General features: G+C 45.3%; 1 protein-coding gene across 1 annotated transcript in view; it reads right to left on the bottom strand.

The window, feature by feature from the left end:
• Positions 1-6,631, bottom strand: part of PKDCC (protein kinase domain containing, cytoplasmic) — a 48,316-nt gene extending 41,685 nt beyond the window's left edge. The window contains exon 1 of the mRNA XM_045010242.1: positions 5,767-6,631. Coding sequence (XP_044866177.1) covers positions 5,767-6,450 — 684 coding nt within the window. The 5' untranslated portion in view covers positions 6,451-6,631. The remainder of the gene's footprint in view (positions 1-5,766) is intronic.
• Positions 6,632-16,563: the final 9,932 nt, after the last annotated feature.

Raw genomic sequence — 16,563 nt, 5'->3', positions numbered from 1 at the left:
AAACTAACGAAAAAAGGGGGGTGGTCTTCCTCAACAAGCCTCTGGTCTGCTGTCAAGACTGTTCCTCTCCACCCCATCGCCACTGTTTCTAAATGAACTCAGCATCAAATATTTTTTAAAAATAAAATAAAGAATAAAAATAAGTATTTTGCTTGACGTGGAGACGTTTTCAGTAGAACACACTGAATTGCGCTATGAGTGATTATAAAGATACTAAAAACCTAAAAAGATAATCTTGCGGCTTCACAAAACGTATGTCAGTTTCAAACCTTCACTCCTTTCTATTCGTCTTCAGCAATGTAAGGGGAGAACCCGTCAAAAGATTGTTTATACCCATGAATGGCAGCATCCTTAATTCAGATCTACAGGGGTGTAATTATATTATTACAGTAAATCAAACATTGCCAGGGTCTTTCCAATCGTATTCATTGTCTGAAATTAACAGCAAATGGTAGTTGATTTGCTTTTCTTCCCTAGATACAGACGGACTGGAGGGAGGAATTAGAGCAAACTAACCCGGCTGCCCGGGAAAGCTGGATTCAGAAATAAATATTTTAAAGAAAAGAATCCACCGCGGAGAGGGAAAGGAAGAGGAGACCTGCCACAGCTCTTGACAGAGAGCGAGTGCAAAGCAATTAGTAGGCTGCTAAATCCTGTGTGACAATAAATCAGTGACCCAAATCCCTCTCTTCCCCAATGCCCCTCATTATTAAATCAACTTTAATGAACTAGCCCCCCTCTCCCTCTCCAATCCAAATACGGTTCCATTTTCATCTGCACCTGCCTATCACAATGGCTGGTGTGCGGCAGGAATGTGTATAGGAAGCGATCTAGAAGGGGTGTGTGTGTGTGAGAGAGAGAGAGAGATTGACAAGTTCCCAGCCTTGCCCTTTGAATCCGCGCCTCCGCCCAGATCCCGAGGCAATGCCCGCTCGGACAAACCAAGCCTGACTCAGAGACGGTCCATACAAACTCTTTAAAGCGACAGGCACCTCCTGTTTTCTTTGCATTAACACCAGCTAACCCCTGTATCCAACACTAACCCACACTCCCTCGCCCGGGTTCTCAGCATGTCGTTTGATAGCTGGATGTGCCACATCTGGCGCCTGGCCCGAACAGGCCCCATGCATGACGAACGTGTCAATACGCGGTGCGAGGACAGGGCTGCGAGCTGAGAAGGGGTCTTTTTTTTTTAAACTTCCACATACGTATATTGTGCCCTAAGCAGGTATTCTAAAAGGATGCCTTAAAGGGGACGGGACCAAAGCTGGTTTTGACAAGAGACAGGCTACAACGGGAACTGCCGAGACAGTCAAGAACAAGTCTGTTATCTTACAAAGGACACGTCAGGCTGTCAGCTGCGAGAGATTTACAGGAAAATCCCCTTTCCTGGGACTGAACCTCCAGGAAAGAAACGCCGGGTTTCCCCCGAGAAAGACTCAAACATATTCACCCTAGATAGCCCCTCATACAGGCCTGAGAGGGGACATGTGCTGCCGCGCCAGATCGCTAAGGGTACAGTGCAGGGAAAGCCACTTAGCAGCAATAACATTGCACACAGCCGTATGCATCTCTGTGAGTAGGATGGGGGGGGGCTATTTATCTGTCCGCGTTTGACTCTATGGAAGAAGGGGAGATCTCTCTTCTCCCTGACCCCTTCTAAAAGCCCCCCGTACCGCCATCACCAGCTGCAGTTAGCGGGAGGGTGGCTTCTGTTTTCATACTAAAGTACCTCTATTTGGGGACGCTGTTTTAGAGGGCTGAGCGAGTCAACTGGATTTGAAGCAGCTCAGCACTGAGCAGCTCCAGCCCCGAGTCGTGCTAATAATTGGTCGCAGCTGGCTTAGGGGTGTTAAGTGTTCACTGTGTGCTGGGGGGATAATTGGAAGGGGAAGTCTGAGAAACAAAAGTGCAATATTTTATGGCTGGTTTACAGTGATGTCAAACTCCGCAGTAAACACATTGCTATTGAAAACCCAGCGTGAGCCTGAGTCGTCAGGAGCGGCTAACCCAATCGCCGGGCTAAGCCGTGGCTTGGCGTATTAGACATTTTTTTTCAGCACATTTGATTTTTCCCATGTCTGAGATCGCTAAAAGTTCCTTACCCGAGAGGGACTGTAAGCTGCTGCTGGCGGGGGTGGCGGGATAGTCATTTCAGCTGGTCTCCACACCTCTTTCGACTAAGTGAGAGTGATGATGAAGCTGGAAATTCTTTTAAAACTAAGCCCAGCAGCAGGCAGAAGTCTTGTATTTTGCTCAATTAAGAGCTACTGAAGTAGTACTGGCAAGTGGCAACGCAGTATTAACTGTATGCAGCAATGTTGTTTTAGCCCTGTAGCTCCCGGGCTATTAGAGAGACAAGGTGGGTGTCAAAGCGTCTCTTTCTCACCAGCAGAAGCTGGTCCAGTAAAAGATATCGCCTCTCCCACCTTGTCTCTCTAACGCAGAAACGGACTGTCCATTTTGCTAGGGAAGTAACTCAGTGATTGATGGATACGTTGCATGCAGGCAGAAACTGAAAGGCTTTTGAGGACAAACTGAGGACTGAGTTGTGTTTCTACAGTGGATGAAGAACCCCGATGAAAATGAGCTAAGAAAAAGTTTTTCTTATTAGGACATACACAGTTGTGTTATAGTGAATTTGACATCAGTTAAATGGTTTGGGTCCTTTACACTCTTTTCTTCCAATTAAAATTGATGCTTATGTCAAAAACCAGAACAGATTGGGGAAAGTATGATGACTTTTCAGTTTCTTTCCACTATCTCCGGCAGAAACTTATAGATAGTGATTTCTAAACCCAGATAAGCGTTATAGGCCTAATCCTGCGTTAATTTTGTCACTGACGTCAGCAGCTGCAGGATCATGCCCTATCGGGAATTTTAGACTAGACATAACAAAAAACAGCAGGCTGGCTTTGAAAACGCTCACTGTTCCCCATGTATGTGCCCCGATGACCCCCAGGATGACATTACAGATCTATTCCTGGACCATACGTCTGCCCAGCTGTGACTAGATAAAGTCTGTCGGGTTTTTAGAGTCGCCTTGCAAGGTAAGGTCTTATCAACCATTAGTGTTCACTCACGGCAGTGACCTCGCCCCGCGCTAAACGCAATGAATGGAATAGGGTAAACAAAAAGGCAGCGATGTATGTGGCTTCGCAGCTCTCTTTTCTAGCGCATTTGCAATCTGATCAGAGTAGCCAAGTGAAAAGGAAATTCTGCTAGTGTCTGAGGAGACAGCGGGCAGCCAAAATAATAATAAAGAAAGAATCTGAGCCAAACGGAAAACATGTTTCTGATTTAAATTTAATCTATGTTGTAATTAGATGGCATGTCATTTATAAAAACATAATTAACACAGGGGATTTTTGCTCGTCGGAACATTCTCCCAGCGCAGAGGCTGGGCGTGTATTTCTAATTGGCGTTTTTAGAAGCGTCTATTCATGTGTTTGTTCTCGTTCAGTTTCTACATGACGTGACTGCTCACAAGGAAAATGTGACATGAAGAAGATTGACTTCATTTACCTAGTATAAGATCCACCAGCCTTCAGCAAACAGGGGAATTAACTGACAGCGCTTCCTCTAGTCTTTGGTACAAAAAGCAAACACTGATCATGAGCAGATTTTTCAATAAGATGTTCCATAATGCCTATCTCAGTTTGAAGGAACCCTAGTGTCTACACATGTGTAAACACGGCAGTTTGTTGTTGTTGCTCGTTGCATAGATAATGCACGACAGAAGTTTGGTTTCCATTTTGTGAAGATGACTAATTATTTCCAAATCATTCTCTGCATACGATGAAAATATCTATTTGAATAACATGTGAAAGGAATACAGTAAGATCATTAAAACCCACCGAGGAAACCAGAGAAACTGCAATTCTAACATGTTTAATATAAATAATCAGTTTTGCTAAGTTGTAGAAACACTGGATTGCTTTCTACGGAATAAGAAAAAAATCTGGAAAACCCATGTTTAAAAATTGAGTTTATTTCCTACTGTCAAGCTATTATCGATATCCTAGTCTGCACTACAGTGATTAGTTTGAATTTCTTCCTAGGAGGATGTATTACATCATATGGAGTAACTGAAAACCTCTAACAAAAGTTGTAGTGTAGCGTGTGAGATGTTGTTTTCATTATGTGTTATACAGTAGTTATACCAGGCAGCATGGACGCAATCATTAGCAAACGCTTTATTTAGTTGGTTGTTGATTTTTTTATTCTAGAGCTACAAAAAATGTTTTCTCCAGTTTTATCCCAGGAAAGCAAGAAAGAAATTGACTTCCCAAACCCAATTTTCGCATGTACTCATGGGGAAGAGGCGATATTAAACTGGCATCTGGCCTTTCCTAGACTTCCAGTGTATGAAAATTGACCGTTCTGTTCATTTCTACCTTTAGTTCTTATGGGGAAATTGGTACCTTTTGCTAACGAAGAAATCAAAAACTGCCTATTTGATTTCTTTTTAAAAGTAGCTATGGGGAATGTACGTTCTAATATTGTTTTATTTTTCATCAACGTTCCACACAATTTCAATCCAAATGGGCACGTTGAAATTAATGTGGAGGTGTAATAGTCGCACGATGCAACATTTCTGGCAGGTGGAGTAATGTCAGTGTACAGTAAGAATAATACTGAGCCCTGTTACAGTTCATACTCCTTCTAATCTTCCATTGGCCAGGATTCTGTGTATTTAAGATTCACACGATAAAATGCCCAATAACCCTAAATAACGACCACAGTGCCAGGTGAGGAACAATCACATTTCCATTCCCATAATATTCGGGGGGAAAGGGAGTTGTCGTTTGTTTTGATAGCATTTTATTGTACATATTTTGAGAGAGTTTCCTTCGCTTTCCAACATCACAATTTTTTTTTTTTAGGTGAAAGAACAAACAGAAAAGGCTGCTAGGCCAGGCGCAGCTATACGCCTCCTCCCATAATGACATTACTTCTGCACCAATTAGCAGCATGAAAATGTATAATATTCCTAATCTTTCCTCACTGCTTTGGTATACAGGCCACAGGCCAGGGTAAATCTGGCAGAATGTAAAGTAAAGAGTTGTTAGAAAAGAGCAGAAACTATAGCTCTGTATAGATGATACATCAGAAGGGATTTTGTGTATATAAAATTTGAATGGTGATGAACTAATATCTACAAATCTTTAGAAAACATTAACTGAAGTGACGTATTTGACTCGATAAACATTAGTCTAAAAGGATGTTATAACTATACTTGTCCAAAGAATGTTACATTTGTATTTCGAGGGAGGCTTGTTATCGCAAGATGACATTTTTCGACCCATTGGGCTGACATTAGTGATAGTCAAATACTATTTATTCGCTGTACTATAATCACTCGGGACGCAAGGCCAGGAACCGCAGTGTTATAGGTATATCAAGATCAAAGCTTTCTAGTTCTTTCATACAGATCACAAATGCAATCAGCTCCACCCTATATACACTCCTTTCTGCGGTTACTACATACTTTTATTCCCTTGGTGTGAAGAGCGCCAACAGGTTGCCTGTGGTGAGAAATAAACCCTTGACACATTTTTCCACATCCTATCTGTACACGTCGGCTGGTTGTCACTCGCCGTCTGGTACAAGCCCAGACGTTTTGAAAGAAACCCTACCTAAAGATGACCACTGTTTACCGTGCCACGTCCATCCGATCTGCAAAAGCTACCTGTAATTCCCTTCAAAGAGCCCGAGCCTCCCTCGTGGCACCAGCCCCCGAGCGCCCCAGCCCCCTGGGCTTACCTGGAGGATGTTGGCGTGCTGCAGCCTTTGCAGGAGGATCATCTCCTTGACGATTTTGTAGGAGGCGAGCCGGTAGCAAGCGTCTAACGCCGCGTATTGCTTCACGCAGTTCTCGATGTCGTGCCCCCCAAAATCCACCGATTTCAGCGCCACGGCCAGCGTGCGGTTCAGGACGACCTTGTAGACAGCTTTGGTGTAGCCGGAGCCCAAGTAGTGCAGGCTGGTGACATTGTGGATGTCTCGACACCCCAGCAGAGGGGGGCTCAGAGCCAGGTCTACTTTGGCTTCGGGATAGGGGCCCCCGCGGCTGTCAGCCTGCGGCGCTTTCCCCTTCTCCAGCCGAAGAGTCTGCTCCGAGGAGGTCCGCGGCTGGGCCAGGTCCATCAGCCGCCGCTCCAGCGGTCTCACCAGCCGCCGGGCAGCAGCCGCGGGCGCCTGGCGCTTCTGGTAGCGGAGCAGCTCCTGGTAGCGCTCCCTGATCTGCCGGGCGAGCTCCGAGCGCTGGCTCTCGCGGTCCGCCCCCGGCCAGTAGAAGGGCGAGCCCGCAAACGCCGGGGGGACCCCGCGCCGCGGCGGCTGCTGCTGGTGAGGCTCAAAGCCCGGGATGAAGAACACGTTCAGCAAAGTGCCCAGGAAGAAGGAGAGGCAGCAGCCGGCGGCCACCGCGACCTTTCCGCGCCTCATCGCGGCGCCGCAGCCTCTCCCCTCTCCCCCCCGGGGCTCGGGTTTGGGCGGAAAAGGCTCCCCGGCACCGCAGCCTCTTCACGTGGCCCCGCCAGCCCTCGCCCGGCTCAGGCGCATCAGCCTGACACTTGCCTCCCTGCTCATGAGCGTCTGGAGCGCGGATTGTCAGCCGGACCCGGAGGCGAGGGGTGGGTGGGTGTGTGTGGGGGGGGGTGGTGGTAATCACCCTGAGCGCTCTCCGCTCGCTGACGTCCCCTGATTGACAGTCCAGCCCTGCCCGTGGACCGGCGGAGCAGCAGGGGGCCCTGGGAAACGTAGTCTCTGGGCTGACGCTCCCCGCTGCCGGGCGAAAGCCGGGAAGTCAGGACTACAACTCCCAGGCTCAGCCGCAGCTCCCGTGCACCGCCAGGCAAGAGGCGGGGCCCAGCGAGCTGATAACGGTGTGAGGGGGGAGCGGGCTGGGCCGGCCGGCCGGCAGCGCCCGACACACGCTCGCCCGCCCGCCCGCCCGCCCGGGGTAGGGACCGCATTAGTGAAGTCACTACTCTGGCAGGAGCCTCGGAGCTAGAGGAGGCAGGGACCAGAACTGCCAGCGGCTACTTGCTTCTGTGGGAGGGAGGCGCCTTCATTTTGGGATTCATTAGTAAAATCTCCCCCTCTAGTGATGAAGGCTTATCTCACACTCCCTCTGCCCCCACCCCCGGTGCGTGTTTATGTTTGAGCGAGACGTTTAAAATCTCACCCACAATGATTTGTTCAAGATCACTCGTTCCCATTCTCCCAGTTTGACAGCGCGGGCTGTACTGGCATCACACCAGTCACACGTTGGAAAGTGTTTTACGGCGGAGAAGCCAGTGCTGGAGAGCTCTGAAAGCAGCAAGCACACGAATACAGAAGCACACAAAGGGAAGATTTTGCCGATGAATTTTCCACATATTTTCCTGCAGTTGGTTACCTTACACATAAAACAATCCGATTAAGATAAATAACATCTAATTAATTATGTCTGCGTGAGGTGGTGTATATATTTTCTCTCTCAACGCAATAAGATGGTACAACATTACCCAGGAAGTAGTAATGGCCTTGTGTCCTCTAGCAGGATCAAACTGCGGCTTATCATAAGTTTACTGATAATATAAGAACAGCGGGCTGTGATTTCGAGATGAAAACTGAAAGCAACGGAGGAGATAGGTTAGCTGTGTCACTCTAGACTAGATCTACAAATCATGGTCTCAACATGGGGTAGCCCCTGCCCTGCTGGAGACGTGAATTGCAGGGGTGAGTGCTAATGACATGGTTATCCATCAAGCCCACATTACGATGCTGTTAGCAACTAATTAACAAATACAATCGGCCCAAGAAACGTCACAAAGAAAAGCACATCAACAAAAGAAAAGCCATAAAGAGCTAGAGGGGCACTGCGAGCTAAAGTTCACCGGGACGCAAAAAGAAGAACCATTTCCCATAAAGAAAGGGGATCATTTAAAGCACGAGTCATTTAGGTAATACACATCGGCTACAAACATTCCGTTTACCCTCACAGGCGCGTGTGCCCGATGCTTGAAAGCATTTATTTTCGGTGATAGTAGAAAGTAAAGCAATATACTTTGGCTTGTAATTAATCAAAATCCAAAGCCTGTTGTTTGTCCATTTTTGTTGCATGTCTTACACATGATACTGAGTCTGTGATTGCATGCTGACTCATAAGGAATACTGTTTTCAAGAGACATGATACATTAATAAGAGGCCTATATAGTCAAGATAAGCGGGAGAGTTTAAAAGATTCAGTTTACGGTTACAATGTAATCTTTTCAATCACTGGTTTAACTAAGAACCGTCAGTCACTTGTAATAAAACTGTCCTGAGGGTGAATTACAAGTTTATGAGAAGCAGCCAGCAGATCAAATGGCTTTTAATGAGGCCTAATTTTGGCATATTTTAATAGTGGCTGTACAGTCAGGCTTGAAACATAATACCAAGAGCAAATGGAAGAGTTAATGTCAAACATGATGAGAGCCTCAGAATGAGGACAATAAATTACCAGTAAAGAGACCTTGTCTGAAATAGGTGTGGTCCTAAGAAGCCATTAAGCAGCCTGCAGCACATTTCCTGAACGCCTCGCGGTGTTCTCATGCCATACTGTCCCGTTAGCTTTGTGGCCATTGCAGCCTTTGTATGTGAGCAGAACTGAGCTGTGTAAGGAGACTGGGAGGAGATCGCATGCAGAAGCCGGAGAAAAATACTGTATCAGCTAAGCGCCACCTACTGTTCCTTGCAACTGAATGCTCAACCAGCAACACACCCTCAGTCAGCGGCAAGCTTATTGCCGGACACAACAACGGGGTGAAGCTTTGTGTAGCTGGATAGCAAGTAACAAGACATAAAACACCCCAACGGTGCGTGATGCATCTCATTTCTTATTCTTTCCATTCTTATCCGATTGTCATCCCGGACAGAATTCTCTCCTTAGTGATACCACAGCCTGCTCCCAGTCATGTAAGTGGGGGCAGAATTTGGCCCGTGATAATGTCTGGCAACATAACTCTGGTAATAACGACTTGGCCTATTTTCAAAGGCGCTGAACGCCTGTCGCTCCCGTTGATTTCAATGGGATGTGCGGGCGACCAGCACCTTTAGATCCATTCCTTTTTATTACATTACATTACAATACATTACAATACTAGGCATCTGAAACTCGCATACAACTAAATATATTGTACCTGGGTTAATGCAGGGCCTTCCCACTCTGATCCGTCAGCCACACCTGCCTACGATGCTATACAATGTTCGATCTGGGGGCTAATTTATTGCAATGTATAATACAAACGAGACTCGTGCGCGAATTTAGCCCTATCTACATTCCGGATCAGGTAACCACTGAGCAATCACCAGTCAAAGATCTCCCACCACACTGTCAAGTCTCTGACCCACTCTACAGCAGAAATAAAAGACTCTCCCAGAGCTGTATGGGGAAATAATTCCCATTCGTCCAGAAATACTTTAAATATCTATTTTTATGCGGTTTTCTGATATGTTTGATTTTAACCAATGTTTCCCATTTATTCCAAAGATGTAAGTACATGAGTAAAGTTGGAGCGTTTATGAAAGCGGAGAAAGGAAGAGCAGAAGGAAACCCTGTATATGCTAATTGTACCATCTCAGTTTTATTTGGGTTCATAATTTGCCCAGTAACATTCAAGGGCCTCGACAGACTCTGTCCGGTGAAAATAGTGAGGTTTAGGAGGGCAGGGCTAAATTCTTACTTTGTTTTCCCGGGATTTTAACGTTACAGATTAATCTCTTTTACAGGAGAAAACACTGAACTACTAAGGCAAACCTATTGGAGCAGATCATCCTCCCACTGAAGTGCATAGCTATTTCGACTTCACTATAGAAAGGATCCAGCCCCATTGCTTGCTACGACTGAGGCGGTACCTTCCCCTAGGATGGAAATGCTCTCAGACTCGGGAAGCCGATTTTCAGCTGATCTTTTAAAATCCTTACTTCTCTAGCTTTGGGATGCAGTTTTATTTTTGTTCCTGTCAAGAGTCACTGCTACAGTCTTAATTCACCCCCAAATGCTTGGGAATGGATTTAAGTGCTCTGATCTGACGGAGAGAAACACCGACACTGCCTGTTCAGTCCAATGCCTTTCCCAGGCAGTTCGCTTTGATTACGGTACATCGGCCAATCTCTTCAAACTGCACTATGGAATCAGTGGGCCAGGTTACTTCACGGTTCTCCACCTCCTCACCCCGCCAGCAGCCCCGAGGGTTGTCTTAGCAGCCCTGTCTTCTCCAGGGTTCTAATTTAGAGCTTTCCCCGGATCGCTCGCGTTCTTTGCAGACACCTAACAACTATTTACCAGCCTCACGTTTGAAGCGCACAAACCATTTAGCGCGGGATTATCGAACTTCACAGACAAGCAACGGAAAGCCCCTGAGAGCTCACAATCCAGCCCCCTCCCTCTGGAAGATTCCAATCAGATAATAGGCCAAACACTGCCTCATTGAAAGGGAGGGGAAGGGAAGCTTGTTTAGCCAGGTACTTTGCATTACAATATTACCTGTGGGTGGTTTGGGGGGAGGAATGTAAATCTGCCTGTATGGGAGAAGGGTTGGTCCTGCTTGGTCTTCTGCAAGGGCCTCCTGCTGGGAGCAAAAATGAACTTTTGACTGCTTCTCATTATTAAGGCTAATTTAAACAATTTCACCGGATAGCAGCCAGAAAGAGGGGGATAGGGAGTATCCAGATTCTCTTCCTTCTTGCCTCCCTAAACACACACACACACACACATTTAGACTTTGTCTCAGCACCCCACCCCTGAGTCATTTTCTCACCCTCAGTGCTTTTGCTTTCCTGGATGTGAATTACTAGTTTGTTTCAGACCTTGTGATCAGTCCTTTAAGTTTACATCGCGGCTCATATTCTGCCTCAAAGGTTTAATTATGCTGGGAGAACTTGTTTAAAGCAGGGAACATTAATACCTTTGAATAGTAAGCATAGTGAAACACTGATAACAGCGCCCCTGCAAAATGAGTTTATTGCCTTGCTTTCCTGGGTGTATTGTTGCAGACAACTTTGCAAGCACATAATTTGTTTGGGTCTGACACTGGGTTGTTGGTGCATGCATGTTAAGTATAATATCTGACATTAGCTTGTGCCTTGTTTATGAAGTTTACAGGAAAAAATACAACTGCAAACAGATGCTTCCAAACACATTCAAGTGGGCCAGCTGTTTTTTAAATCAGGCCTCTCTCAAAGCCAGTTTTCTTCATTATATCATTCCCGACAGACACCATGAAATACATCACTCATTTAGATATGGAAGCAGACTCTGGAAGAGGACTTGTGTGGAACACTTTGATGTTAAGAGACAGATTTCAAAAGGCAGAAAACTTATTCGATGTTTCTAATTACAGCCCATTCTGGGCCTGTCACTGATTATTGCATAGTACCTATGCTACATAAACTGGGAGTGTTGTTAAAAACACAATCTAGGCATCAAGAGTATGCTGAGACCAGCTGTCTGTAGTCTACCTAATTAAACTATGCAGGGAGAAAAATCAACAAGGATTTATAAACAAAGCTACCGACTAAAGTCAACAATGAGCTGCAGGGGACAGCAAACATACTTCTTAACACTTCAGGGCTCAGTGGAAGTCAAGGGGGAAGGGTTTGATTTAGGTGAAACAGAAATTCATAAATCTGCCTTAAAACTAGGCAGACAAAACATTTTTTATGTTCTGAGGCAGATTATTTTTCCCCACCAAGAAAATTCTGAATAGATTTTATCTGTTCTCTATAACCAAAACTTTTGCAATAGTGAATGCAGAAGGCATCACAGGCTCGGGCATTTGCTAACAGTTCTGCTCACATGCTAGCCTTTTATCTCTACAGCACAGTTGGAAAAGATTGTACATTGCAAAAAGGCTAAAAGCTGCAGTTTATTCTTTTATTTACAGAAGACTGCTCTTTATTTGATCTTAACAGTTCCTATTTCTATCAATATTCCTAAGGCTGTGGGATCAAACACAGAAAAATTAAAACCATGCTACCATGCTAAATAAGATTAAGATTGTGGCAATGTATTGACTGCTCCTTGGGGAAATCACTTCATTGCTCCAGGAACCATAGCAGTCTTGGAGGGCTGAGCCTAAGAAAAAATTTGTGTTCCAGTGACTGGGAATGGGAAATAAAAGTTTAGATGCCTTCTGATCTGCTAGACCCAAATGTTTGCATAAACATTTTCTGTCCTACACTTGTGCTAACTTTTGGGCTGTGTTCACAACATGAACATTTGTGGAATGAACTATGGTACATCATGATAAGCTTCATAGTGGACCGTATAGTGAATTAAGAATTCCTTTGCGAAGCTAACATTTCTCAGTAGCTAGCCGTTTTTAATGAAGTTTAACACACAACTGCACTCACAAAAAGGCAGTTAGGAATTTAGGAAGGAAGGAACCTTTGCCATTGGACTTTGAATCAAGCTCCAGAAGACCAAATTCCAGATTTTCAAAAAAGTTTGGGGCCTGATTTTCAAGAGCCCCGTCAGCACCCACAAATGGGGACATAGTTTCAAAAGAGCTCAGCTCCCACTGAGGTACTTGAGTAAGAGGGGGATTTTAAAAGCCCTCAGCAGCCAGCAGCTCCCAAGGTGACACTTTCAGGTGTATCATTTGAATATCTAAACACGTATTCTGGTGTCTGAATGGGAGTTGAGCTTTTTTGAAAATCCATCCTCACTTGTGGGGGCTGTACACTTTTGGAAATCTGGCTCCAAGAGCCTGCAACCTTCTCTGTGAGAGTCCTCAGTGTTGGAATGCTCTCCCATTCCTTTGTTGCCAGAGCCCAGATTTGACAGCCTTCAGGCATGCAACATCTCTTCTTTTTCTCAGGCTATTAGGAGGGAGCAAGCATAGAGCTGAGGTGGGTATATTCAGATACATTTTATACAGTCTTTCTGCACTATTTTCTGGGCTTTAACTTATGGGACAGTCTGAAGTAAATTATACAGTGCCTTACACAGTCACGTTAGACATGATTTTATTTGGCCACTTTCTCAGTAAACCTGCTCTCATGTACTGTATATTTGAAACAAGCTCAGAGGAAGCCAATTTTATTAGTTCTGGCTAGAGCAAAAAATGCATCATGAAAGGCTGGAAATGTGCTGAGAATCCAAAATAAATGGTCACTAGCCGAGCCAGCAGAATCCCGCTGGCATAGAAAGTTGCAAAAAAGGAAGGCTTGGACTCTGCCTGTTCTGGAGGTACCCTTCAGGACTTTTCCAACAGAAAATTCAATTTTAGATCAAAAGGGTTTGGAGGAAAGAGATTTGGGAGCCGTCACTTATGTTCACTTTAGGAATTGTGATGATTCTTCTCTTGCTATGCACACAGTTCTTATCTGGGGAGTGGGTTAAGTGGTTGGTGGATTACAGCATATCTATATTTCCATACTGTTCTAAGGGGGAACTCTCTGTGTCTCGGTTCCCCGTTTGTAAAATGATGTAAATGCTTCCCTGTCTCACAGAGCTGTTGTGAGGATAAATGCATTAATGTTTGTGAGGGACTCAGGTATTACAGTGATAGAGGTCCTATAAGTACCTAGACAGAGAAAGAGTGCCTGCGTCCCCCTGGGAATTATAGACTAATAAACTTTACTTCATTACAAGAAGGTAGTTGATAAAGTCACTAATATATTACATAAACTGTTGTTATTAGTTAAACATTGACAGTATACTTGGTATGGGTCCAAGACACAAAATACAGACAGTTGCTGCTGTGAGGTGTTTACAATCTAGAGAGAAATATAAAACGCCCAGAAAAGTAACTGATCGGGACAAAGCAACATAGCTGCTATAAGAATAAATCTTGCCTGTCTAACCTTTTACAATTCTAAGAGTTAATAAAATAGTGGGTAAAGGAGAACCAAAGGATATAATTTATTTAGACATTCGAAAGCCTTTTGATAAACTCTCTTACAAGAGGCTATTAAGGAAACTTGGTAACCACAGAGTGAGAGGTAAAGTCCTGTCATGGATTAAAATCTAGTTATAAATGGCCATGGAATAAATGGCCAATTCTAAGCCTTGAAAGAGATTAATGGTGTGGTGCCCTAGAGATCAGAACTAGGACCAATATTGTTTAATACTTTATTATTAACATGGAAGACAGGGTGAACAGTGAAGTGGCAAAATTTGATGTCAATAAAAAAATGATGTGTTAGGTCAAGAGCAGGTTTCTGAGGTACTTCAATAGGGTTTTAATAAAATGATGGGACCATATGCAAAAATATGCAGGCAGCAAAAAATGCAAACAGTCTTTGAAGAGCTACTGTAGCATTGTATTGTTCCCCTGGCACTAGAGGATTGGCAGAGAAACATAAGAGGTCGGGCCACAGAGAGATTTTTGGAGGTTTGGGGCAAAATCTGAAATGTGTGACTCATGTGAGGGATACAAGGGGGGCACCAGCTAGAGGGGGGCATGTGACCTCCCCACGTGACCCTCCCCCCACATGACTCCTCCCTGCCCTGCCCCCAGCCTGGGCCCCTGTGCTCTCCCCGTCCCCTCCTCATCCCACATTACCTAGGGGGGAGCCCTATGTCCTCCCGCTGTGCTGGGTACTGATTTCAGGTGAAAGGAGGGTGGCCCCATGCCGGCATTTCCTCCGGCACGGCTGTACAGCCTCCAGCCCTGTTGTCCGGCGCAGCTGTACCAGTACCGCCCCCAGCCATGTCCTCCGGTGGGACTATACAGACCCCAGGAGACACAGCTGCGTGGAAGGGCTGGGGGCAGTACAACCACGCCCGCCCCATGTTCTGCTCCTTTCGCTGCTGCGGTTCCCTGCTGAATGTGTGCTCCCCCCATGTCTAGGGAGGGGCATGTGACCCTTCTTGCACACACACCCCGCCCCCAGGCATTGCCACAGTGGTGTCTTCTGTCCCACAGAGGAAGCCTGTCTCCCCATTCCAGGCATTGTGTGATCTGGTGGATGGGATCACTACACCACTCACTCAAATTTGGCCTGGCTGCCTCTCCATCATGATGGAGGAGTGGCTGGGCCAAACTTGAGACCCCATGTGCCAGGTCGCAATGTCACTCGGTTTGAGGGCTCTCTCAAATGAGGGGTCCAGGGCAAATGGCTCATCTCCGCCTGCTCCCCTGCCCAACCTGAGCAGCCCTGATAAGAGGAACTGAGCATGTCCTGACATAAGCACGGACCAGAGGGATCTGCCAGATCACATGGCTTTCAAGCAGGATATCCAGACATACCTTCGCTGCCTCTCAATCATTCTTCCCATCCCATGCCTGCCCAGATGCAGCAGTGTTTCTCATGGCATGTGAATAGGGATGGACACCTACCTGGCATGCCCCTCTGACAGTTTGTGGAAAAAGTCATCATGAAATCTCCCAGCAGTTTTCTTTATAAGCAGCAGTGTGTTTCCATGGGAGCTTCTCCCTCTCCACCATGCCAAGGCCCCTAAAGCATATGAATATAAGAATGGCCATACTGGGGCAGACCAATGATCCATCTAGCACAGTAGCCTGTCTTCCAATAGTGGGAGGTGACAGATGCTTTAGGGGGAATGAACAGAACTGGGCAATTATTGAGTGATCATCTCCTGCCATCCAGTCTCATGTTTTATGAGTATCTCAAAATGCATGTATTCGGGCTTCTGGGAATGATTTGGGAGCAGTCTGCCATACTGCTTAAACTAGGCTCTTTGAGACAGGGACTTTTACTCTATGTCTGTATGACACCTCGCGCAACAGAGCCCACCTGGCTGGGGCCTCTAGACACAGCTGTATCACAAATAGTAAATACATAAATAACAGTAGTTACTTATAGAAAAGAAAATATTCAACTAAACACATAGGGTGATGAGGGCTGCACTCACTGCTATTGAGATTTTGGGTTAGTTCTGAATATTACTGGTTTTTCCAAAGGTTTAATGATGGTAATTTTTGTGGTATTTGTGTCACTGTGTAATATGGCTTTGTCTTGCTAATCCTGATAGCTGTGAGTGGTATAGTCATAAACTTTCATATGCACTAATGCTCTTTGTATACTGTAGATTTGTGAGAGATACAAAAAAAATATAGTTCAGCAATTGAAGTATTATTGGGTTTTGGCTTGATAATCTAGGACAATAGTTTTTAAAGGGACTGTTTAATTCAGTAATCTTATTACTGCTGATGCTCTCTGTCCCGCACTTTCCCTTCCCCCACTCCCTCACTCAAATGGACAAATGAAGGCAACAATATCCCTGGCCATTTGAACCGTTGTTTTCCACAGAGATTTATGATTACATTTTTAACCAATGGGTCATTTCCAAGGATACTATTCTTGAAAACAAAAGCAACTCAGAAAGACAGAGGAAAAACTGGCTTGACCTGGCTTGTAAATTATTCTAAAACAACAAAAATCACTTGAAAAATCGTCCTCTTTCATCTCTATTATTATTTTTATTACTCTGCATGAGCAGCCAGAGGCCCCAGCCAGTGTCAGGGCCTCGTTGTATGAGGTGCTGTGCAAACAGAGCATCTGCGACAGTCCCTGCCCCGAAGGGCTCACAGTTTAAGTAGACAAGACAGACAAGGACTGAGA

The sequence above is a fragment of the Mauremys mutica genome, chromosome 3 (genome assembly GCF_020497125.1).
Source record: "Mauremys mutica isolate MM-2020 ecotype Southern chromosome 3, ASM2049712v1, whole genome shotgun sequence".
In the NCBI taxonomy this organism is placed as follows: Eukaryota; Metazoa; Chordata; order Testudines; family Geoemydidae; genus Mauremys; species Mauremys mutica.
Note: the sequence above shows the minus strand (reverse complement) of the source record. Positions and strands in the feature narration are given on the sequence as shown.